This window comes from Pteropus medius, unplaced genomic scaffold, assembly GCF_902729225.1.
Source record: "Pteropus medius unplaced genomic scaffold, Ma_sr-lr_union100, whole genome shotgun sequence".
NCBI classification, from domain to species: Eukaryota; Metazoa; Chordata; class Mammalia; order Chiroptera; family Pteropodidae; genus Pteropus; species Pteropus medius.
Genome location: NW_024342474.1, coordinates 7,865,415 through 7,891,157, shown reverse-complemented (window position 1 = coordinate 7,891,157; position 25,743 = coordinate 7,865,415). Strand labels below are relative to the sequence as shown.

At 36.5% G+C, this 25,743-nt stretch overlaps 1 protein-coding gene and 1 pseudogene across 10 annotated transcripts in view; one reads left to right on the top strand and one right to left on the bottom strand.

Annotated features, from left to right (window-relative positions):
- The window catches only part of GRIP1 (glutamate receptor interacting protein 1), a 587,313-nt gene that overhangs the window by 412,501 nt on the left and 149,069 nt on the right, over positions 1 to 25,743 (top strand). For 8 of the 10 annotated variants that reach the window (XM_039865941.1, XM_039865939.1, XM_039865944.1 and 5 more), the window contains exon 2: positions 16,571 to 16,651. The exons of 1 other annotated variant lie outside the window; for it this stretch is intronic. In XM_039865941.1, coding sequence (XP_039721875.1) covers positions 16,571 to 16,651 — 81 coding nt within the window. Of the gene's footprint in view, positions 1 to 16,370; positions 16,376 to 16,570; positions 16,652 to 25,743 lie in introns of all 10 variants that reach the window. One more of the 10 variants, XM_039865942.1, reaches the window with a different exon arrangement.
- On the bottom strand, positions 10,393 to 10,516 carry LOC120605095 (uncharacterized; annotated as a pseudogene).

Genomic DNA, 25,743 nt, shown 5'->3' with positions numbered 1-25,743 from the left:
GTGGCTGGAGTGTAGTGAATGGAGAGGAGAAAGGTGCAAGACAGGGTGAGAAAGATGACCAGGTGTCTGGATATTACTTATAATGGGAAGCCTCTGGAGAACTTTTAAGCCAAGAGTACGTGATTTTGAGGGCTATGGGGGGGGGGGGAAGGGGGGTTTGTTTTAAAGATAACTTTGGCAGTCATGTGGGCAGTATGCGGGCAAGTTCTAGAGTCTGTTTCAATAGTGCAGAGAGGTGATGGTGGCTTAGATCAGGGTGGTGGCAGTGGATTGAGGGTATAGTTTAAGAACCAGCCAGCAGATCTAGCTTAACGATTCGAGGCAGAATGTAAGGGCAAGACAGGATCCAAGATAACTCAGGTTTTTGGCCTGAGGTAACTGGTAATCAATCGCTCTATTTCATACATCTTTAAGATTGAAATGCCTTTTTGATATTCAAGCAGAGATGCCAGATAGACAGCTGTATATCTTGAGTCTGGAGCTCAGGAGGAAGTCATGGCTGCAGATATAAATATGGGGAGTCATTAAGATTTAAAGGCATGGAAATTAATGAGATAAGGAGGGGCATGTAGATAGGACAAGGAGTGACATATTTGTATTTACAGATCTGAAAGAGGGAAAGGGAGAGAGGATGGGAAGGCTAAGATGTGGTTGGTGAGGTAGGTGGGAAGTGGGACCATCTAGTAAGCCCAGAGACAAGGAGACAGGGAGACTGACCCCCATAATGCTGCCAAAATGTCAAGAATAAAGAGATCAGGGAAATTTTTAAAATAACATTAAAGGTGATATGTCTTAAGACACGATTTCTAGAAAATCTTCTGACCGGAAATGGAGACTACTTATGCTGCATTTTAAATGTTTGTTATTTTTATAGTTTGGAACTCCAGGATGTAGAAACCTTTTTTTATGCTTGCACAGAATAAAGCTAAATCCAATAAAAAGTAATTGTACCCTAATAGTGATTCAGGAAAAGAGAACAAATCAGTGTGCCCTGGGCAGGCTTCCAATAGTTCTCTTCCTAGCTGGGAGATGATTTATAATACCCAAGAGTACTCGCCTTCTGCCATATTTCACTTTTTAAAATAAAATTTTATGGAAAGAAATTAAAAAGTTCTTTTTCATAGTTGTTGCCAAACTGGATAACGATACCACTCTGTCCTTTGTCATCATTTATCATGTAAAGCAAGGGGACTAGTGCATGCTCATTATTGAAAAGGGGCGGCTGCTTTGTTATTCACTTGTTTCTCAATTTATTGAATGAAAGTTCTGAACTGAACTGTAACATGTAGGAAACTTTCTATGTGTCGATAGAGTGTGCATCTCAGAGTTGGGCTGTGTACAAAACAGAGTCACTGGGGATGCTTAATGGAACAAATACAAACCAGATGTGCACAATTAGTGATACTTATGTAAAAAGGATCAGATGAGCAAATCATCTCCCTCATTCTAGCTTAAATCTTTATAAGGAGCATTAGTTCTCGGACCTCCAGGGCACTATAAAAGTGGTAATTTAATAAATAATATCCTAGTACCATAAAAGAATAGGCATTTGCCCACCTTATGTGTCTAGCTTAGGAGACTAAGTTATGCCTCTGGGAGGATTTACTATGTTATATTCTAAAGATATGTTTTATGCTTACTAGGTTCATGTGTATTTTTGGGTTTATTTAACTGCTCTTTTAAGCAGTTATTTTTAGCCTTCTGAGAACTCATCTCTACTTAATTGTGTGTAAACAGTGGTGTTTTTGTTCTCGGTTGTTTGGATTCTGTCTTTCCTTCATAATAAAATAAAAACAAATGAAAAAGAGAAATTCTATATTTTAAAAAATCTCTATTCATATTATTTTTATTTCTTCTAAATATGATCAATTAACATGTATCAAATGTCCAAGAATTCCATGAAATCATTCCAGGCCGAAGTGACATGAAGAAGCTAGTACTATTGAGCCTATGCTATATACCAGGGTCTTTACATGCATTTCTCCAATTAGTTCTCACAAGTTTGAAAAATAGATATTATTATCCTCTTTTTAAAGATGAGAAGATCGAAGCTTAGAGGATTTATATAACTTGCCCAAAGTAAATGAAGAAACCAGGATTCAAACATTTTATAAACATAAAGCCTATGTGCTTTTCACATTACCATGTTAACTTTCTACAAAAGAACCCACATCCCTATAATTCAAATTGTTTGTAGTCACGATAGCCAAGTAACAGTAGGCATTGCATGAATACACTATAAGGAGAGCAAACATGCACTCTATTGCTATAAACCTTAAAGAGGAAAAGTTCTAGAAGAAAAATAAAGACTCGCCTTCTTTTTGTATTTCCAATTGGCTTTTCTTTGCTGATGGCAGAAAACAACAAATATGGTAAAAGTATGCCTCTTTTATATTTATAAAATTTCTAATACGCCTACATGATTCACAGTCTAAATGAGAAAAGGTCATTTAGTGGATGTACATTCAATCCTTAAATTTCATAGACATTACTCACTGAACAGCTCACCCTCAAATGATTCTGAGTCCTCATAGAATGAGGGCTCATAGAAAAGCCTTCGGCCTTTACATTATACTTCATCTCAATTACACATAAATATGCAATGCAAGAAGGAAGTTCTGGGTTCAAAAGAAAAAAGATAAAAGAAATGGAAAAAGATAGTCTAATTATGCATGTTGTTTGAGGCTTTCTGGTATTTCTCAACCAAATGTAACATCTTTTTTTCTTTTTCAATTAAGTTTGTAGATATTTAACAAAGGTGGCAAAGCTTTCTACTTGGTTTAACAAAGATTTTTTTGACTTAATAGATTTTTTTAGCTAAAATCTCTCATAATTGGAATAAAAAAGTATCCCTTAAAATGGTTTCCTAGAGGGAAGATGCTAACAGGAGTAGCACCAGTGATACTTACATATTTCAGTTTTATGGTCTCTGTTTACATAATGTGACGTTTTTCAGATAATGCACAAATGCGTTTACTTATTTCAAGCAATACATCCCTAATTGTCAAAGAAGCAAAGATCTGAGCTTTATTGTACCCAGAATAACCATTATGTGTTGTTTACTCTTTCTATCATAATGAATATCAAGTGTTTTGTTAAGCTTGTCTTAAACAAAATAGAAACCAATAAAGGCTACAATTATACTACAATGGATAAATGTGAAGGCAAGCTACACTTAAAATCACTACTCAAATTGTTCAATAGATCTATACATACCATTCTAAACTACTACATTATGCAGTGAATGTGTAGACTGTACATGTCAAATGGTGATTGTGCCCACATCTACAATCTCTGCTGTGCTGAGCTTGAGTTATTTACTTTGGACTACTGAGATTAACGAAGAGCTATTCTGTTCTTCTACAAGCTGGGAACCTACCTTACATATTTGTGGGCTGTCTCCAAGCTAAATTACAATTTCCACTAAAGCATCTCTTGATAGAATGTGGGAATCCTGAATGTAGAATTCCAAAGTCTGCGAACTGTATAAGTTAACGCACAGATTTGCACATATTTTCTAAATAGTGAAGTTTCTGGAATATTACACAAGCTGTGTGTTATTGTGGCTCTCGCCATTAGCCCTAGGCAGGTAGAACTGGTCATTCTACTGCAGGGCTCAATAAGAAGTCACTGGGATAAGGATGGTAGTCTCCAACTTCTGTCTGTGCATTGTGTTTTGCCCTGCGGGACAGAAGAAAAGGAATGTCTTAGGGCTATGGGGTCCTTTGAGTTTTCCTATCACTATGTGTACTTTTTCCTGAAAGTGCTCATAAACAGATACATATGTATGGATGAGTACATCTATGAAATATACATGTATATATGCATGTATTTGTATGTGTATATGCATGCGTATATAGAAATAGATACCTACCTTTCTGATTGTCTTGTATGGCACTGATATACACTGATCTAGAATTTCGAACAATGTTTACATTGAAAAATACTGAGTGATTTGCCTGTCACTCAGTCAATACTGGATTTCATAAAAATCTGTTTCAAAATACACTGTGGCTCAGAGTTAAATGCTTAGGAGTACCGTTCTAAAACTTTGACAATGTGATTTTAAAATACCTTAAGACGAATTATATGGTAGATGAAAGTGAATCTGAGAAAGTTTCAGTTATCATAAATGAACCTCCTCTAAAGTATTATTGCTAATAGAATCTAATAGTTTTACATGGTTACTTTCATGATTGGTGTCTCACAGCGGACCCAAAATTCAGTAATGAAACTGACTAACAGGGATGGAAGGAGTGTTTTCTTATTCTAGGTGTTTGTAAATGTCACTAGCTTGTTAATTGGAAAAGCTGGAAGAGTCCTACTGAGTATAATGCTACAAAATCGTTCAAAATTAGACATCCACATTTGTGGAGTTGAATTGCATTTTCTTTGTTTGTCCTAATTAACTAAAAAAGCTGAATCTTTGTTTAGGCAAGATTTTGGGGAAAAAGTAGTGAAGTTGATGAAGTAGACATAACCCAGTGAGAGACAAGCAAGTAATTCATGAGGAAATTATGTCTGAATAATTTGTCTCAGAAGCAAATGAAAATAATTTGATAATCTTTCGACTATTAAATCTAGGTACCTGTGTTTTAATTTTTATTTTGCCACTGACAAATTGAGTCATAATAGACCATTTGATATCAATGAATTTTTCCAACTAAAACTTCAGCAAATGGTAGCCCATAGTCTTGAAAAAAAAAATATGTATCAAGTGCGATTCATTTCCTTTATTATGATAGAAAGTGAGAGACAGGTATAGGCAATACTCAGATTGCTTCACAATGGTCAGATAACAGAATTTCCTCCCCGCTTAGGGCTATTTTGTTGTGCAAACGCTTTATTGAGGTAGTGAGGCAATATTGGGAAAAGAATGGTCATTGGTGTCAGGCAGACCTGGGTTAGAATCATGTCTCTGCCACTTATTTATTAGCTGTTTAGCCTGAGACAGATTTTTAACTTCCCTGAGCTTCAGTTTTCTCATCTATAAAAATGGGGATAATAATATCTATGACTATCATAGTAAACCCCTGCTTGAAGGAGCTCATCCTGTGAAGATAAGCAGGTTGATGATTAAAAGGTAGTATGGTAAGTGTGATTATGGAAACATTTGCTGCTTTGGGATCCCTGTTGTCTCTTCTCTATCACTCAGCTTCCTCATCCAGCAGATGAAGGGAAGGAACTGCCTCCTCTTAAAGTCAGAGCAGTCCTGGCACTTTATTTACACCATTTTATTCACTCTTAATAGCAAATTTATGAGGTAGGTACTATTTCCATTTTATAGGTGAGGAAACTGAAGCTCAGGGAGAAGGGTTTTGCAGGGTCACACAGCTAGTAGGTGGTAGAGCAGGATGAACTATGAAAGTTGCAGGACAATAAAATTCTAATGCTTTAAAAATGGGTTTAATGTTTTCCTTACAAAAATTACTTCTGCTCTAACACCCTTGTGAGGTTTTGTGTGTATACTCTCCGCATTTCACTGTAAACCCAGAGAGTATCCAAAGTACAGCTTTAAATAATGAAAATCACAGACTCCATGGATTTTGACAGCCACGATAAATCCGACTTTAATCGTACATTAAAAACATATGTCATCTGTTTGATAAGCAGTCATCTACTATCGCTTGACCTAGCAATGAATTAATAAAGCAAAATATGTGACAACTCAAGGCATATGTATGAAATATGTTATTCCCAAGGAATTCACGTGCGATTCTCACCTTTCACTCTGATGGCAAGAAGGTTTTGGTTCTAAGTGGTATGTAACGAGACTGGCTCTTACTTAGAAATTGAGCTTAAATCTGGGAATTTTCAAAACTAAAAACTATAAAAAAGTGAGTTCAGAGATAAGTACTGAACTGAGCTAAAGCTAGAAAGAGATGACAATCTTGGGAACAATGGGTAACGAATGGAGTGTTAATCACCTGGGTTTCAAAAGCTCCCTGTGAAATTCTTGAGTCTAGCAAGAAGTCCACACTATGTCCGGTCACTCTGCCCCACAGAGCCATTCCTGAGCCTGAGAACTGAGGTTTCACCACCCCTACCCTGGAGCCTGGCTATTTGTAGAGATGGGCTTGGGGCCGGAGGGAGAGGAAAGACAGACTCAATGATCTCTTTTGCCAGCCGCACAAGTCATATCACCATTTTCTTCATTGAATTTTTAGACATTGCCTAGTCCAAGATTTATTTTCTCCCTTCAGCTGCATCATGCTAATGAAAGGTTTGAAATATTGTAAGCAGCAGGCTATGAACATGTTGTCTGGAATACTAAAGGAGAAGAGTGCCCCACTATTTATTCATTTTAAGATGATAAACCACTTGTAGGAACCAGTTCATAAATGCTCTATTAGTAGAGAATGTTGGCATAGACAAAGAGTTAGAGAGATAAATTCAGCCAGATTTCATCTCCTAAAATGCTTAGAGCTTCTTGGCCAAAAGACATTCTTTCAAGTGATTTGTTTCTGTGCCAGGAAAAACCTTGAATCTTATAAGTTAAACAAAGAATTCGCAACGAGGAAGTGAAATCTGAAAACTAGGACAAGTGATATTTTCTAACCTGAAATTCTACATCTTCCAATGCAGCCCCAAGTCCCCATATGTAGTCAGTGATATGTAGTCACCTAGTAGTAACAACTGTGTGAAGGAGTGCTCTCTTACACACATACACACACACATACACACACACACCAAAAAAGTACATGAATCTAATTTCGATAAATAGCGTATCTTGGTAGAGAAGAGCAGACTATAGAGACATGTAAATTAAAGCTTCATTTCTGCACTTTGCTTCCTATGTACATTTAGGCCCATCATTTCATCTGTATAAGCTTTTGTGCCCTCATATTTCCAACAGAATAACTACCTGCACAGTGACATTGCTGGAGTATGGATAATGTATGTGAGGTGCTATGCACAGTGCTGGTCATGTCGTACACCACACTGCTCTAGGCTTCATCAAGAATACTATAGTCTTTCCATTTAAAATGCATCATGGTGAACAACCCCAAGTTTTTCTTTAAAAGCAAGACTCCTTTTGTAAAATAAATGTATCTTTTCTTACTATTTTAAATTTTATTGATGTTGTGAGAAGACATAAGATGACACATCTAAAGGACTTAGGTTCATGCTGGGATATAATGAGTGCTCAATAAGTATTATCTATAATTGTTATAGCGTTATTGGTATTATTGACATAGAAGTCTTCCAGTTGACTCAAGTATGCTTGAACTACTTATTAAAACGTGCACGAAGGTCTCTAAGGACCTGTTTGGATTACTCGTAGAAGAAACAAATGGCATTGATGTATAATGAAAGAAGCATCGAAAAATCTTGTAAGATTACAATTAAACTTCAATTTTTCTCCACATTATTTACATCCCTTATATATACATCCAGGGGCTTTAACTTGAAGATTACTTTTTCTTCACCTACTTTGTGCTCTGATAACTTCTGGCTTAATCCATTTTCTCCATTATCACAAAGTCTCACCTCTGGTTTCACTCTTAGGATTATTAACTAAAATAGACTCCTGGCAAAAGCTTTCGTTTTCCTCGCATATCGGAAACATCCTTTTGAGCATTGTTTTTAAGCACTACACATGTCGGCATGAAGGAGGGAGTTGGGAATCTCACAGTGGGTCTTGGCACATACAAGCAAGCAGTCACATACGGTTTTTGTGCCTCAGTCCAATCAATAACCCTAAGGAAAACAGTCTGGGCACCTAGCTCCAAAATGTTACTCAAGGTTATAAATGTATACTATTCATTTATAGAAAATAGTTTTCAGCTTTTGTATTGGAAACTGAGTCTGAACAATGGTGGTAATACTGTTTTTTAGTTCCATTTAGAATTTTGCCAGTTAGTGACTAGTCTGATCATTAATTTGCATAAATTAACTTGCCAGCAGTTGACATATGTTTCAGTTTACTTGGTTACTGGGGAACAAGAAAAAGAAGGAAAAATACTGAGCCATTGAACCAGGTTTGAAAGTTGCCTAAGTTATGTCATCATATCACTGACTGTCAAAGCAACCTATGAGGACTTTAAAGGCTATGTTCTTGATAATCAAACCTAGACAGGATTGCTCCACTCCACAGATATATGCGAATCATTTTTTCCCCTAATGACATCCAGTGTTCATTTGCACACCATAAAATTTAGACCTCTTAAAGTCATCCTGATCACATTTTCTTTCTCTTATTTTTCCATCAATCTTCACTTCATTCTAACAACTATTATACTGAGATTTTCTAAATATAGAAAACTTTGCATAATTTCATGTAAAAGAATAGTTCTTGGCAAGCTCCAATTTTATAAAAGCTCTTTTTCTCTATAGCTTACATTAGAAATACAAAAAAAAGGTCCCAGATAAGGGTCAAAAAATATTATTTACTAAATCAAGAGATATAATAATTTAAATCATCCAGTTTTGAAGCTGTGACCATTGTTACGAGAACGTTGAAAAACACTCTCAATCTTTTCAGTGAAGGCATTTTTAACATTTTGTTTCATGAGTTATCTCAAGAAAGTCTATGTACTTTTCTAAATTTTCTCCCCAAATTTACTCCAGTTTAGATTGTGATCAGTATGTAACACAGTAACTTCTTAATTTCATATTATTCATCGGTTAAAAAAATTGGGGAAACCTTAATTTCTCCAAATATCTTGTCTATTTCTATTAATCTTAACATCCAGCTCTAATTGCTTTTACAAGAAATCATTGATTCTTATGAGTCTCCAAAAATACTTAGATATGATCTAGCCTGTTAATACCTGTGTAAATGCATACTTTTTCCTGAAGAATGGTACACTTTTAAAATAAGAATTAACAAATGTAGTTTTAAATACTCACTACCCTGAAGTCATTCATATTTTTCACTAGATTATTATTCTAATGCTAAGAACTTATTGAACCTATGCATATTTCATAGCTGTAATACCGAGAATGTCAACTGGTATAATCTAATGGTTAAACCAAAAATTTTAAATGTATAGAAAATGTAGAAGCTGTACTGAATTTAAGATTTTAAAATTTTAAATTGTGATCTGATATGGTAATGAAGATGAGCTTTATGTCCATCCGACTAGGTATTTTGATTCTTTGGTGAGGAGACTGGTCTATGTCTGCTGTGACTCTTGCTTATCCATTCTTGCTGGAAACAATACTAGGAAAAAGCATAGGAGTTATCACTGTGATTCAGACACATGAGCAATAGGAATGCCAGAGGCAGAAAATGTGCAATTTCATGTTCATTAATTTCAGAGAGGATTTACAAATTAACCTGACTCGAGATATTACTCTTCCAAAAGGCCTGCGGGCATCACTGAACAGCACAGTTACCACAGACCACTTCCACAAGGTTGACCAGATGCTCGGGGGCCTCGGCTGTTTTATTTATTCCTGTATGAAGATTGTGGTCAGGTTCTGTGCTGGAGACCTTCCTGGCTCCAAGAGAACTATGCAGGTCCAAGGAAACGACTTTGTGTCTGAAGAGTTTAAGGGGATAGCACCATGGAAGGTTCTTCCCTCATGTCTCTACCATGAGGTAGGACATAACTCTTCATTTTCAGTTGTCCTTTAATAGCTAACGGGTAGTAACTCAGTACTATTTCCTCTCTCCACCCTAAAGTGCAAATTGGCTAATATGTTATTACTACAATCAATATACCACTCCACATACTCTGACCTTAGATGTATCCAATTATCCCCATACATCAGCCATTTTAAGACTGTTAAAGGATTTAAAGTGGATCAAGAAAAGATGGAATTTTCTCAGAACCATAGCATTGCAACATTTTCATTTTCCCTTGAAATGCTTCCATAAAAAATTCAATACTTACAGTATTTGAGGCCTGGGGATACTAGGGAAGCTATTCTGCCAACTTCTTTGTAGGCCACCACTGACACAATCAGGTGACAATCAGGAGCAATGTATCCTCACTACCTGTGCCATTGCTTTTGGTCAAATCAATTGGATCAGGGGTTTCCAAACTTTATGTTTGTTCATGCAAATCATCTGGAGATTTTGTTGAGTGTAGACTCTGATTCCATAGGTCTGGGGTGGGGCCTGAGACTTTACATTTTTCAACAAACTCCCAGGTGATGCCCATGCTGTTTGCTCACAAACCTATTTTGAGTTGCAAGGAGTTAGATAATAGAGCAGCGAAGGAGAAAAACAGTCTTATAAGACAGGCCTTCAATAATATGAGCTGTGTGGTTGGCATTCTTTTTAGCTGGAATATTTAATCCCTGAAATAGTTGTGTTTGTGATTAACATAATTTTTGTTGTTGTTGTTAGGCGAGGCAACCTTTGGTTGACCTCACAGATTGCAAAGACCTTGTCAGCTTACGATCTCTTATTTTTTATTTTATTTATTTTTTTATTTTTTATGCTTACAGCACTTGGTCTTCCTAGATGGTCTCCCATCCAAGTACTATCCAGGCCCGACCCTGCTTAGCTTAGCTTTCGAGATCAGACGAGATCGGGCTTATTCAGGGTGGCATGGCCGTAGATGTAATTAACATAATTTTTGAGGACATCCTATCATTGTGAAGAAACCATTGTACATTTGTTTTAAAAATGAAGTTGTGCTCTGGATGATATTTTTTTAATGTTCGAAAGCAAAAGACCTGGTCCCCTTTAAGAATACAAAACACATCTATGTCTAGATTATAAAACTATCTGAAACCTTGCAAAATCAAAGATAGACGTTAATGCCATGCAAATGCAAAGCAAATAACAAAAGATAGGAGGGAAAGTAGACCGTTGGAGGGGCGAAATCATCTCTTAATAGGAGAGAGACTGTAATGGAGCAGCATGCTACCTCTGCCTCCTGCCATCAAGCGTGGATCATTCTCACTCCCTTCTGGTTTAAAACTGGTCGTGTGGACCACTTTATCTCATTAGGGGAGGAGATGAAATTAATTCATTCTCAATGAGATCAGTCGTAAGCAGCTATCTGTCATAGCCTCAATATGCCAAAGCAATAGAGCTGAGACTATGGAGGACCCAGAAGCCTCTGATTCTAGGAAAGATTGAGGGCATACTTTTTGTGTGACCCTAGAAAAACAGTGTTATTTTAACCTGGGATTAAAAACTATTTAGGATTGAAGAGGAGTCTTTGACCATATCTTTGAGTTTTCATTTCTTTAAATTATATGGGACACTGTACTTATAGTTATGCATTCTTTTAATAAGAAGAGAAAGACATATTTGAGTTTTATTATCAAAAACTCTTTGAATGCTACACTTCTGGAAATCTTGCTTAAATCTTAGTGTGCCATCCAGCCATCAAGGCAGCAAAGTGTACTGGAGATTTAGTGTCTATGAGATAGAAACAGCCAACCTGCAATATGTTCATGCTGGGCTGAGATAAAATGTTCACAGGACCTGAGTACGGAAAAGGTATGGTCGGTCCCACATCACACAAAACTTCCATGTTAGCTGAAAATTAAAATTGCCTGTTTTTTTATTTTTCTGATTGCAGAATTCTGGATAAATTCATTGCAATCAAGCTCCGTTTCCTCCCGTGCCTCACCTCCACCAGTATCCCAAGCCCATGCTCATTTTTCCCCTCAGCTAGTAAAGTACATGTTCCTATCTCAAACCTATGAAGTAATAAGAATTCCTCAATCACCATTCCACTTAACGTTTTATTATCTTTTATCCAATTAATTCGTAGTTTACACGTAATAGGCATTAAAATTTGTGGGATGTAATCGACTTCAAGGGTCAGATTATTTCCTTCACAATGGATTTCATTTTGTTCATTCATGAAAAACGGAGTTTTTTTCTGCATTTGTAATGATATGCATGAACGTTGTGGCATGAGCGGCCCGTCTCCCCACTGCTAGGAAATGGTCATAATGTTTAATTGAACAAAATGCCTTCTTATTTTTTTCTTAATCAAGAAGTTAAGGGATCTGCTGGCTTAGCAGGTGCCTGAATTGTGCATAATTAGTTGCTAGGAATTGTTTAGCATAGGCTGATTAGTCTCAGGCAAAGGAAATTAATTTTTTTTTTCAACAAAACTCTGAACACAGCGAGAAATTCTCGAAGCTACAGTCATATCCGGTTCTTCTGGGAAACCCAGACCCTCGGAATGGGAGAAGCAGGATATAGAGAGACAAGAAGCAGCCTAAATATACACGGAAGCTATTTGAGGCAACCATTTGAGGTTATGACATGAGGGGACCTGAGTCCATTCCTCAAGATGTGATTCAGCTCTGACATGGGGTTTGGGTATGCTGCAAAATGAAGCATTGCTCCTTAGGTGCCTGCTGTTTGCTTTCCAAGTTTATAACACCAACTTCACTTGGAATATGTAATCAAAACAAATGACCTGTGTTTGCCCCCTCCTGTGTTTGGCACATGAGGAGACTGGTCAAAATGGAGGGAATGAGAGGGATAGACGGTTCCCCATTGCCCTCACTATTGTTCCACTTTTGTTTTAAGCATATGCTCGACTAAGCCCTTCCTGTGCCTCTATCGCAATGTCAATTCTCCATTTAATGGAGGGGACTTTCCCTCACCTCATGGGATGTCACTGTAAAGGGGACCCATGCTCTTTCTTATCATGACCGATATGCACCCCCTATGACAGTGGGTGGCCATCATGTGTGACAGTGATTATCTCTCTGCTAAGATGTCATTAGAAAAGGCTGACAGTTCTGATAGCCCAAGATGCTCATAATGATTACTTGCATAATTCACTTCAGTCAGTACTAGCTCAGCAGCCGAATGTCTATTTTGCCCCTATACTGAATTTCGATAAGAGTCCCTTGTTAAATGATCCACCAAAATCAAGGCTAGGAGTCTGGTATGAAAATCAAAATTCTTTTGTTTAAAGGAATTATTTTAAAGGTTATTCCATAAATTCTTCTGTAGTCTAAATGAAAATTAAAGAAAATATATTTTAATATTAGTTTTATAAAGAGTCACAGATTTTTAACATGCTATAAATCTATAGCTGTTGGGTCATCATGTGACTTTAAAAGGAACAGACTTTAAACCTAGAAAAAAAAAATCAGAGGTAAGAGGAAGGGTAGCTCATAACAAGTATTTGACTTTCTTCAGTTTGCTTGTTTACAATAAGTGCTTTAGTTTGAAAAATTGAATATAATTCATTCATCTATCAGCAAATATTTAACGGATGCATACTATGCATCCAACACTGTTCTAGAGGCATTATCTACCAATTGATTCCTTTCTTTGTGTTTCGACCTATTTTTTAAATTTATTGATGTAATTGGATGGAACTTGAAAGTCTAGTTAGTGTCTCCCTGATGAAAGAAAGAAGTATTAATGGAGATCTTATAATTCGATGAATTTTTTGAGGTCCTTACTGAGGAACAGCGAATTGTATTGGCATTTATTTTAAAATTTTCTCTTCAAAAAAGTGAACGTAAAAGTATAAATCAGTTCAGTAGTTCAATTTAAGTATACTTCATTTTAGGCAAACAAATATGCGGATGAGGTTTATATACACGCAAAAAGAATTGGCTGTGATTGTTCATTTTCATAGGCTTCTCCATAGGAATTAACTTGCATCATGTACGGTTTCCATCACGTACGTGTCCATCTCAGAAGAAGTACTTAAGGAGGAAATAGCATGGGAATAAGAATAAAAGAAATACAACCTAGAATCACTCTATATGTGTGTCCTGCTATAAATATACCTCTCTGGGCTTCAAGTCCTGACTACAAAATGAAAGGATGGCCTAGAGATCATCTCTTTTAATCATGGAATTCTGGTGACACATCTACAAAACTCCATTATGTGACACTTGAAAACCCCCTATAGAAGACTCCATAGCTCTCCATGACTTCATACTCAAGGATTAAAAATATATCGCAGACATTCTTGTCCTAAGTACCTTATTATGATACCATAAGCCACTGATTCATTCAATGTCTTCTCTGCATTTCTATTTTCAAACAAGTTTGAATCAAGAGTTGATTTTGACTACATCACATCATGAGAGAGAGTTGACGTTCATTCTGTGATGGGCAGCTTTCCGTAAAAGGTCCATGATGCCTCTTAGACATTTAGATTAAAGAGATATTCTTAGGAAAGTTTCTTTAAAAACAAATGGTGCCATGCTGTTCTGTTGCTATGCCCTCCTTTATTCTCATGATAAATGTTGCCAAGATCTGCCTCGCTTCCGTTTAGAATGATCGCTTTCATGCTGATTGACTTTGACAAGCTATTCTTAGGTAATATGGAACTTATTTCAGTCTGGTCCTTTGAACAATACAAATTTTGGCTTCTAGGTAATTGTCTACCTTTGCCTATGCTCAGTAAAGATACTCTGAATCCTGGGAGTGAGAGTGGGAGCTGGGGAATGGATATGTAGAGGCCAGCCAGGTAGCCATCAAAAATTTAGTTTCGGCCTTTTAAGGATGTGCATAACTAGAATAGTGCATAGCTCTATTTTCAAATGCAGAATAAATGAGAAAACAATTTTACCAGGGTTGACTACTTCTCTAATGCAAACTGGGTAAATTTCTAAAGAAATGGCTCTTAAAATAGAGTATCGAGTGCAAAAAACAAACAAGCAAACAAACAAAAAAAACCAGCGTCTGCTTGTCAAATCTCTATTGCCTTTTAAGAAATCTAACACTGGACTCAACCCAAGATTTTAATAGGCTGGACTCATGACAAGTTGAAAACTGAGGAAAGCCTTTAAGTTTTCAAGATTCTGTCCCTAAAATTGGTTGTTAGGATCTATATCTCCTGGCTCAGTACTCATAAATACACAATTTCAAAGTTTTGGATAATCAAAGAAAAAATATTTTAATTGGTTTTTTGAAGAATCCAGATTTTAACATATAGTACATTTGTTTTAATAGGTGTTGTATCTCTATAAAGCATATTGCCAGGTTATTAAATCAACACTGTGAGAAAAGCACTCAAATACTCAGGTGGGAATAGTGGGGCAAATAGAGACTTGTATAGTGTAATACTTACATTTTGTTTTGTAGTTTGTGCTTATACTCAAAAATTGCATTTGCAAAGTGAACAAAGATCTGTGATACTGCTTCATAAGCAAAAAAGATGCTGTTGATTGTATTGGTATCTGAAAGTTGGAAGTTTATGGTTGGAAGAATATAAAGAATTGTGCGACAAACGGAATATAAACATGAAACAGTGTGACTTCCATTTTTAAGTTAATTGCAGCTTACAGCAGTGTTAATCTTTCTCTCTTTATTTTTTTTTTGTTCATTGATAAAGACCTTGCTAGTTTTATGATGAAACTGTGAATCATTTCAACCAGAAGTACATCCTAGAGAGGAATAGAGTTCCTCAATTTTGATATACAAACCACTTAGTTAGAAGAATTAATGTTTTCAGATGACAAAGCCTTGCTACTGAATTAAATCTTTGTTACATTTAATAGTTTGCCATGCACAATATAGTTCTCTTCAATCCTTTAATGATTTCTTATTTCAAAAACAACAAACCAACCTTATAGTGTGTTCAGAAGTAACATATTTCAGTCATCTAGATTGACTAGATATGCTAGATAATTATTTTACATTATGTTTTCTCAGACCATATGCATCCTAATCTTGAAAATGATTTACTCAGACATCTCTTTTACTTTATACGAATATTCCCATGTAAACTATGAAGAATTTTCCCTTTCTATTTTAATCCTAATATTTGCCATCCTGAATTATTGCTCCTATATTCCAAGCCAGATCAAATCCTTTCCTAGATTAAAAAATATATATTATTTTACTTTGAATCTAATGGCTCCATCACCTCTATGATCTTGTCACCTAGGGTTTTGCTCACTCGACTTCTTGCCTAACTCTCACAGATTTACTGGGCTTTATTTAGTCCTTCTGTCTTTTCAGTTGCTTTTTTATGGTTCTGCACATTATTTTAATCTCTTTCTAAAAGAGAGCAAATCAGCTCATTGCAGTATACCTATTCTTTTGGCTAACCATCATTACTTCCCTGTTGTCAGTCTACCTTCTCTGGTCTTACTCTGAATGTTCCTGTTCCCTTCATTTGGCCCTGGATGCCAGTTCGTACTTTCAAGAACCCACTAATTCTATGTGTCTTTATTTCCCTGCAATACTAATCTTCTGTCATCTGCTTATCTGAAATAAAACATTCCTTTTTGTTTTCATTATTCTTCTACCTGATTATTCTTAGTGCCCATTGAGCCATTTTATTCCTTCTTTGTCTTCCTGTTACTGATGTTCACTGATACTGATTTATCAATGAATGTAGGTGACAGGCGAATAATTTGCATACTATATTTGCATACTTCTTACTATTTTATGCCTTTGTGAGCACTATAGCTTGATCTCGAAGATCCTAAGAGGTGGATGAGAAAATACATCCCTTTTATAGGAGAGGCAACTGATGTTCAGAGCTTTTAAAGTGACTTGTCCCACAGCTAAACCGAGGTTAGGAACCAAGTCTAGTGACCCTTTCTTCTGTACCATACCATATCACCTCTCTTTGGCAGAAGGACTGCAATCCATTAAAAAATCTTCACCGCATTAGAAACTGGATGGAAATTAACCTAACCCTTCATTGTACCTTTGCAGATGAGAGTCCCTACACTAAATCCGCCAGCCAGACAAAGCCGCCCGATGGAGCATTGGCTGTGAGGAGACAGAGCATCCCAGGTTAGACCAGACTGTTGGATTTTTCAGCTGTTTTACTTTTGAACCCTGTCATTTGGTGATCCTAAATAATCCCACTTCAGTAATAAAAATTATGCTGTTTCGTAGGGCATAGACTGCATTCTGCGCAACTCGTTCGAGCAATATTTACAAAAGCTAGACTTTAGAAGAGCTTGCCAACTCGTAAGAATTCATCTTGTGTGCAAATTCTTTGTAAAATGACTTGAATTTATATCAACTCTCACTCATTTACTTGCTCTAACCTCTGTTTTCAGGGGGTGGCTTTCACAGCAGAATCTATTTCTTTACCGAGACATGCCCAGCAGAACAAAGGGTTTCAAAATTGCTGTAGCAGATCATGTATGTGCTGAATAAAAATTATTCCTTTCTTCCTATCTCTTTGAACCTGTATTTACTTCCACTGGACAACTCTTGTAAAATTTCGGGACTTTGTTTCCTTACGAAGCTGTGAGTAGAATTCTTGTAATACTATAAGTGATGCCTGTTTTTTTAATGAAACATTTCAAGAAAGACCTTAAAATGTCTTTATCCCAAAACTTCAATTATTTTGAAGCTTTGAATTTGAGAATGACATAAGTTCTAAAATTAAAGGAGGAAGGAAATTTAAAATATTATTTAAACTTTATCTGAAGTAGGTAATTCATGGAAAACCTCTTATGGTTTTCTCAGCTGTACCTAAAAGAAGGGGTAAAAGCATTAATACATTTAGACGTTTATCAAATATGTCATTATATATTTTATACAAGTAAACTGAGTACAGCTAAACCTTAGCTACAGGATTTTAGCATATAATAGTTTGAGCAATTCAGGAGAAACAAAGCAGTGTTCTCAACATTAAATTGAATGGTTTGGCAGTCTATCAGTGAAAAGGGAAATTTTCCATTTGAATAAAGAGTAAGATGAGTTCAGTTCTGAGCAGCCCTGTTCATGATTACTATTTATTTGTGTAAGAACTACATGTGGTTATTTTTATTCTTATTCCGAAGGCTTAGATTCATTATCAAAGTACACAGCTTATAAAGAGGCATATTGTGAATATGTTATACATTCTTGTTTGTGTGCTTTGAAGTTTCTAAAGTAATTTGAATTCTGTAATTAGATGGCATCACCCAGTGTGGAGATTTCTTCGATTCCATCCTATGAAACATCAATCTTAGTGCTGGTCACGTTTAGAAAACACTATTGCAGCCAGCTCTGGGCTTTGTTCTCTGCTTTCTCCTTGTCAGCAATAAGGAATTACCCAAAGTTTGAAGTTCAAGAATGCTAGTTATTCATCAATTCTTTCTTGTCTTCTCTACAGTAGCTGGCACTCAGTACTCCTCTGTTGGGGAGAGTGAAGTGAGTTCTCAATGTCCTTACCGCTTTACATGATACTAAACAAAAGCATTGACTATTATGTTTTCTTTTCATGGGTTTTCTAGTGTTGCCTACTAAATTACAACACATGTTTGGAGGCCAGACTTTTCCTTAAGGTCATTAAGTGGTTTTTGAAATTACATGTTAGACACACAGAAGTTGTTAATCATAATTCTTAGTTCATGACACACAGATTCTTCATTATAGAATGTTCCCTTTTGTTCCTCCTTATGTCAATTTAAAAGTCACTAGAATCATGAATTTTTTTTGTAGGCTTCATGAGTTATTTTCCTGGAGTTTGAACATGGACGAACACCTTTTTGTTCAGCTCTCATAAGACAGTAGCCAGAAGGGTTGAGTGACTTCAAATTCTTCTTAGTTATTTAGAACAGTCCCACAAAAAAAAGGACTTCACTAGCCAAGGGGCTAAGAAAACAAAGCAATTAATAGATGATTATTACTTACTATTATCTTAAGGAGAAAATCAAAGAACTTCTTGAACACTGCTTCTTGACTGACTTCTGACACTTGGGAGTTCCAAACCTTTACTGTCTTACTTAAAAGTACCTATTAATTCTCATTCTGGCAAAAGGAAGGAGACTCCTCTGCTCTTTAGCCAAGAAATAAGTCACCTAAATCAAACAGATATCTAACCCATTATCGGAAAGTCTTAACCAGTCACCTGTCATGTTTACCTTTACCCCTGCTACATCCACGGGAGAGAAATGCAAAGAAGAAAAGGCCAGGAAAATGCGCACTATTATTTGTTGGAACTTCAGCTGAAAAATCCAAAGCGTTCTCCTGGCGAACTAAGTTGGACCATATGGAGCTGTAAAAGATAAACTCAAGTTTACAGCCTTTGATCCTTTCTCCTGTGCTCACCTCCCAATCTTATGTCCTTCAGAGGTATTATTAGTGCCCTCATAGCAAGGAAAGATGTGTCTGGAATGCACTAAGGACGTGAAAGAAGGCCTAAAGCAGAGCTTGGCTCTTCTACTTGCCCCAAATCTTCGCACTGTGCAAAGGCACCTCTCAGTACAGAGGTAGTCCCAGGGCCATTTTGCTGCCCTGGTGACTGTGGAGTAAGTATATATAAGGAAGCCAAAACCTTAAAGGAGCTATGGCTTTTCCACACATCTTCCCCAGCTCCAGTCCCTGTGAACCAAGGATGGTGGTTGAATTTGACTATTCATGGGAGCACTTTCTCTGTTGGGGTAAGGGGGCAGTGAGGGGCAGTGGAAGTCATTTTAGGCTTCTCCATCCAAGTCTTATGAAGTTTTAGGATGTTCTTTGAAACTTATTCTACAAATGTACTTCCTGGAGTATATGTTAGTATACAGATATATAGGTAAGATTTCTTAACATGGGCTCCACTTTTTCCATGGTATAGTAAAGAATAACTTTTAATAATACCATTAAATATTAACAGAAATATAACTTGCTTTTTATTCATATCGAAATCCACTGCCCCTGTCTAAACTCAAAATTGCTACAGCAATTATTTTATAATCATGAGTCAAATATATGCTTCCATTAAATGACAGTTCCAACTATAAATACCTTCATCCCCCTCCTTTTCTCTTCTCAAAAAAAAAAAAATGAATGGATCAAACATCCCTTAGGAGCAAAATACATTTGCTTTGGTTAAAGGAGAGATGCATTATTCATGTTATTTCGAAACTTGTCATTTTAATCATGTCTCTTATGGCATAAAATGTATAAGAAAAATGATTATTTTAGTCTTTGATAAGTTTTTGTAAAATTATTAATAAACGATAATAGTAAAACAATGACATGAGTGTCCCTATGACACTGAAGTTTAAATTTAGATTAAAGACAACATTTCTTTAAAAATATTAGGGATGACTATTTTTAATTTCATTTCTGCCCATTGTTTTCAAAGGGAAGATGAATTTCAAGTACAAAGGTATTTTAAACTAAAAGATTCTACTGCAAATTCTTTATTTAAAAGAATCTATTGATTTAATTCTCTTTTCTTTGACACATTACTTGAAAGGTTTGTCCAAATTTTTAGAGAAAATCTATACAGACTCTTGGTTTGACAGATTTTGCAATAATTTGTGGCTATACCCACTTAGAGATGAGGCACTTAATCATGGTAGTCTAATGTTAGCAAAGAAAAAGCAGGATATTCCACTACATCTCAAAGCCTAGAGTTTGCGTATCATTTATTTGACTTGCTTCCTCTTTCCAGCTAGGATAGCTTTCTTTGCTTATTCTAGTATTAACAAAGAATTCTGGGCAATCAACAAATGCAGGAAGATGTCAAGCACACATCTATTGCATTTCCAAACTTTGATGCCCTAAGAAAATTATCTTAACTCTGTAACCAGAATGATACCACAGAAGTTTGTGTGGGATTTTTTTTTTCCTTCTAAAATATAAGAAAAAACACTGATCAATTTGATCATAATGGAATGAAGTTGATATGAACGATGACTTTATTGCTTTTCACATTTGGGTCTTTTTCGGGGGTGGGGGAAGTCAAAATATGAAGCTGAGAATATGAAACGTCCATTAGCCCAAGGTGTATACACTTAAGATGTTTAGAATACATCCAGAAAGGGTCAACATCTACTGAAAAATCAAAGTCTAAAAAATAATACAGCAACCTTGGCACCACAGAGAAGCTGGAAACTTTGAATTAAGGGGAAAGGGCAGGAATTTTGAAGTTTCTGCCCTCTGTTTTCAGCATTTGCCTGTCTTTTTATCACACAATTTGATGCTTCATTGGTCTAAATTTTCATTATTACAGCGTGTACATAGTATGACATTTGCTCTAGGATTTTATAGCTGTAACACTGTTCAGGTGTACGAAGGGCATTTACTCTGATTTTTGGACTTGGTTCTGCTTCCTCTGTTTAGTTCCGCCGAGCTCCTCTAACAAATGGGCGAGTCTCATGGATGAGAAACCAAAGTCAGTTGAATCAAGCAAGTATGAAATGTCATATAAAGAATGTTGCTGCACAATACCTACATATATTATATTAAATCATCACGCAGTATACTTTAAATATCTTACATGTTTTTAGCTATACCTCAATAAAGCTAGGAAAAATTAGGTAAAGGGCCATATATTTGCAATGTACTCTCAAATGGTTTAGAAAAAATAGATATCCCTGTATGTACATGTGGATGAAGAAGTGCTTTATAGTGTTCCTGCAACTCTCATATAATTTTCAAATTATTTTGAAATAAAAAGTTGGAGGGGGTGGGGAATGATGCGGCAAATGCCACCCAAAGATGCCAAGTCAGACTCTGGTTTAGTGAGGGAATGACCTATGTGGGGAAATACCAAGGGACAAGGACCTTTGCTACTCTGTCAGACTGCCCTCGCATCCTCAAAAGCACCCAGTAGGCCATGGTGGGGACATCAGGGACTAAGAGCCAGGGCATATCCTGCCAGAGCCCTCACAGTCAGCATTAAGACCCCTAAATGATGATGTTTCCATGTGTTAAAATTACTGAATATTTAAGAAATTAGCAAAACTACATCACTTATTTAAAGAGATGTTTCTAAGATCGTAAAGTTGAGGCTCTTGGTGGCACTGCAAATATGTCTGAGATTCTGCCCGCACCCACATTTGTTTATGTGTTTGTGTTTTCCATAGTACTTATCACTATCTGAAATTAACTGACACATTTTTTTTCTCATTCCCTCACTAAAGTGTAAGCTATGGGAGGACAGGTACTTTATATGTCTTGTTTACTATTGTATCTCCAGTGAATAGAACAGTGCTTAACAAGCGGTAGGCATTCAGTCAATACTTGTGGAATAAATGAGCAAGCGAAGATCAGCAGGCAGGTTTTCTCTGTGCAGAGTCTGTTGCCTTATAACTAATACACTTTCCTATAAAACAGTGCAACACAGTCCCTGTTTACTATATGTTTTCTGCCTCGTATGCTGTGCAGCAGCTAGACACGTTAGCCTTGAGGCTGCACCAAATGTGACATTTCTAAGGAAATCGTTTGCTGCCCAGCACTAATGAATGAAATATAGGTCAGCTAGATGCTAGAGAATTTAAAGGCCAGAGGTCTCGCCCCAGCCTCATTTGTTTCTGCTTGAGCAGAAAATGTCTGTGCAGTCCTATACTACCTAAAGAGAAAGGTTGAGCACAACTTAACAATAAAATTGACAAGATGAGAATGATTTATTCAAGTGTTCAGCTACAGCAAAAGGCTAAAAAATATGTGAAAATAGCTGAAGTCTATAAATAGAGCGATGCAGAGCAAAACTTGTTATTTATTATGGCAGGTGCATGTTCAGGATTTCCCCCACAGAACTTTGCACTTTGCTATGTGGCTGGTCATACGTACTGAGCACTCTTCCAATAGCACTGGCCAGTACAAGCAGATTGATTTGTGTGTTCAGTGCTGTGGCTTTCATTACTGATTTAGAGAAATGACAGTCTATTATGTTTGAACTTCTCTCATGCCCTTTGTAAACATGGGTGAAATATAATAAAGTGGTATATATACAGCAAATGGTTTTTAAGCGATAATTTTTCCAGCACGCAACTTAGGGGGTAATTATTTGTAGTGAATTAGTACTTTGCCTTGATATTTCCCGAACCCCCTATGTTACAGGAGTGATGGCATTTGGTCAGTGTGCTCTGGGTACACACAATAATCAGACAGAGTGACTCTGACGATGGCCAGCACAGCCTCCCAGGGTCTGAAGAACATTTCACAAGAAGGCTCAAGGGTATGTGCACAAAAGCTACAAAGAGAAAGTCTTTTTCCTCTATTACTTTGCACTGAAGAAAAATTAATTCTCCAACTCTCAAGGTTAAGGAAATCTTCCATCCAGGGTTTTTAAATTAAGAGACCTTAGAAAATTAGGCTAGATAAAAGTTGTATTGATTGATTTGGCATTGGGGAAAATGAAGAACCATCTTACACAGTTTTCTGTAGAATAGAGCAGTTGAACTCATTAATACTTCTTTCTTATCCATCGAACTTACATGACTTAGAACTGCTTCCTAATTTTCAGTCACTCATATGGCATCTTCCTAATGTTTGTTATATATCTGTGTTCTACCTGTACTAAAGTAAATTTAAATTGATTCAAAAAATATTTTAATTGATTCTCTCTTTTACTTGGCTTTATCCTAAACTTTATTATCTGAGATTTGATATGCTAATTATATTTTTCTAATATAAATTTTTAAAAATTTCCACCTCTGAAATTTAAAAAAATTTTATGTGTCCCCTCAAATACATCCATCACTGTTTATATATACTATGCTTTGGGAAACACTGGCTTGAAATGAGATTCTTCTCAAAAGAAATGACTTTGAGAAACCCAGTGCTATGTGCTTTATCAACAAACTGATCAATAGTTCTTGATTTGTAGTGCAGAAACTGATCATTTGAATGGGAGTGCAAGGCATTTGGAGATTTTGCTATAAAGTGAAAAGAAATACTAAAAGAGAAAGCAAAGGCTAAACAATAGTAACCCAAAGCCTAGGGAATAACAGAGACATGATGATCACAAGAGTAGCTTAATCTAGAAAGAGCAAGGAACCTATAGATAATTATTTAAAAATTACTAGTTGCCATTCATTTCATATGAGGTTCCAAGTATTAGACTAACCATTCTGATAAATACAGTTTTGATTCTTCCTCATAACACCTCTAGGAAGTAAGTTTTGTCCACTCCCTTCTAACAAACTCAAGCCGAGAACCAAAGCAACCCGCCCAAGGTCACAGGGCTTGAAAGTGGTGGAGCATGGGTAAAATCTTTGTGTGCTGATGTGATTGACCTAATGGAGTGGGAGAAATTGAGGCAGAAGAGAGAAGTGATAAGAGCAAAAGCAGAGTCTTAGAACAAGCTGGAGGGAGGCCATCCAGCATGCAAAGGAGGCAGAAGCAGGAAGGAAGACAGAGTCCTAGGGCACAAATGCCCGGAGGGTGGTAGATTTCCTGCTGAGAAGATATGTGAATCCTCTAAAGATTGCTCTGTTTTCTTAGTGAAATGATAAATGAAGTCCTCATAGAGAGTATGAGGAGGAAGGGGATGTTATAGGCTTGGAGAGAGGGGAGGAGGTGTCATTTTAAAGACTGGGAGAGTGATTACCTTGGGCAAAGTCCAAGGATTACCCTGCTGCCCTGTAGATTCCTAACTAAATAGAAGCCCCCTCTCTCTTACAAACCCTACCTCTGCAATTCCAAAAGGGATAACATGAACTTTCCCATCTAATGCTGACACCGCATGTCATCACCATATGTCAGATTCCATTTCTACTGGGAGCTCTCCTGCAACTTCTCCCTTCCATTATCATTTCTTTTTATGAGCACCCAGAATATTATGTGTCTTTATTAAACCTTTCGGCAGTTTAGTTTATCCTTTTGCATATTGCTCTGCAATTCTTTGCCTAGGTTCTAGACTTACCTCGATTTAAGGTTACAGTCACTTAAGTTCAAGGAAATATTTTTTATTAAAAATTTCCCAACAAAATTTTGCCCAGAAATTTTCATAGTTGGGTGCAGTCCATATTTGCTGTATTAAAGACTTTCCTTTCATCACCTGCCTTAGAGTCTGATCACTGGTATGCATCAAACCTTATAAAATAATGAGATAGAGTGATGGAGTACTACTTGTGCTACTCTTACTACTCTTTCTCTAATGCACACCTAAACCTGCCACACACGCTTGCGTGCATGTGCACACATCGTTCTCTCTGTATTCCTCTTTCAGTATCAGAAACTCCATATCTAACTTCTGCTTCAGTGTTTTTAGAGACAGGAAGCTTACCATCTTATAAAGTAGCCCCTACTTTTTTAAACATCTGCCAGTTAGGAAGTATTCTGTGCTGATGGGCTGAAGTTTCCCACCCTGTACCTCTACCCCAGTTGCTCTTGTAATTCTGACTTTCCCAAAGAAATTTTTTCAGGTATCTTAATGCACCTGTCATCTCTTCCCTGAGTCATTGTCACTGTGTCATCCGTGTTGTTGTTGTTTAACAGGTAAAGCATGTTCCTTCCACCTTGCCTTCTGTGACATGTTTTCCTCACCTTGACAGTCTTTCTGCAGCTTCTCAGTGTTCTTTAGCATGTGGCAGCCCAAACCGAACCCTTCCACCACCTCTAGTCTGAAGAGAACAGAGTACAAGAAAACCATTACCTTCCCTGATCTGGATATTGTACTCAATTAAAGCAGATTAAAATTACATTTTACATGAAATAATTTTATTTATATTGAACATATAGTCAACTTAAACTTATAGGTCTTGTTCTCATGAATTGCTCTTAAGAGTTAGGCTTCTTCCCTTGAGCCATAGCACTTTGTACAATTCTGGACAATTTTACACCCTTTGTTCAGTTGTCTGCACATTTATTTCTATTATATTCAGCTAGAAAGGTTTGAGAAGAGGAGGGGAGGGAGGTTACTAACGATTTTCAAACATCTGTCATGCACCAGTTTTATTTATTCAAGAGAGAAAGAGTTAATTATTCCAATTATATGGAGGAAGAAATTAAGACTCCCAGAGGCTTAAGTAACTGGCCCAAGTTTATCCAACAACAGAGCTGGTTTTGAGTTTAGAATTACCTTCATCTTTCAGCTATATACCTAGCTCTCGAATGATTCAGCTCATCTTTTCAACATGATGGAAATAGTATAATCCTGATCATCAGAAATATTTACTATGTTTTTGGCAATGAATTAGCCACAAATTTGATAAGTATCTAAGAGT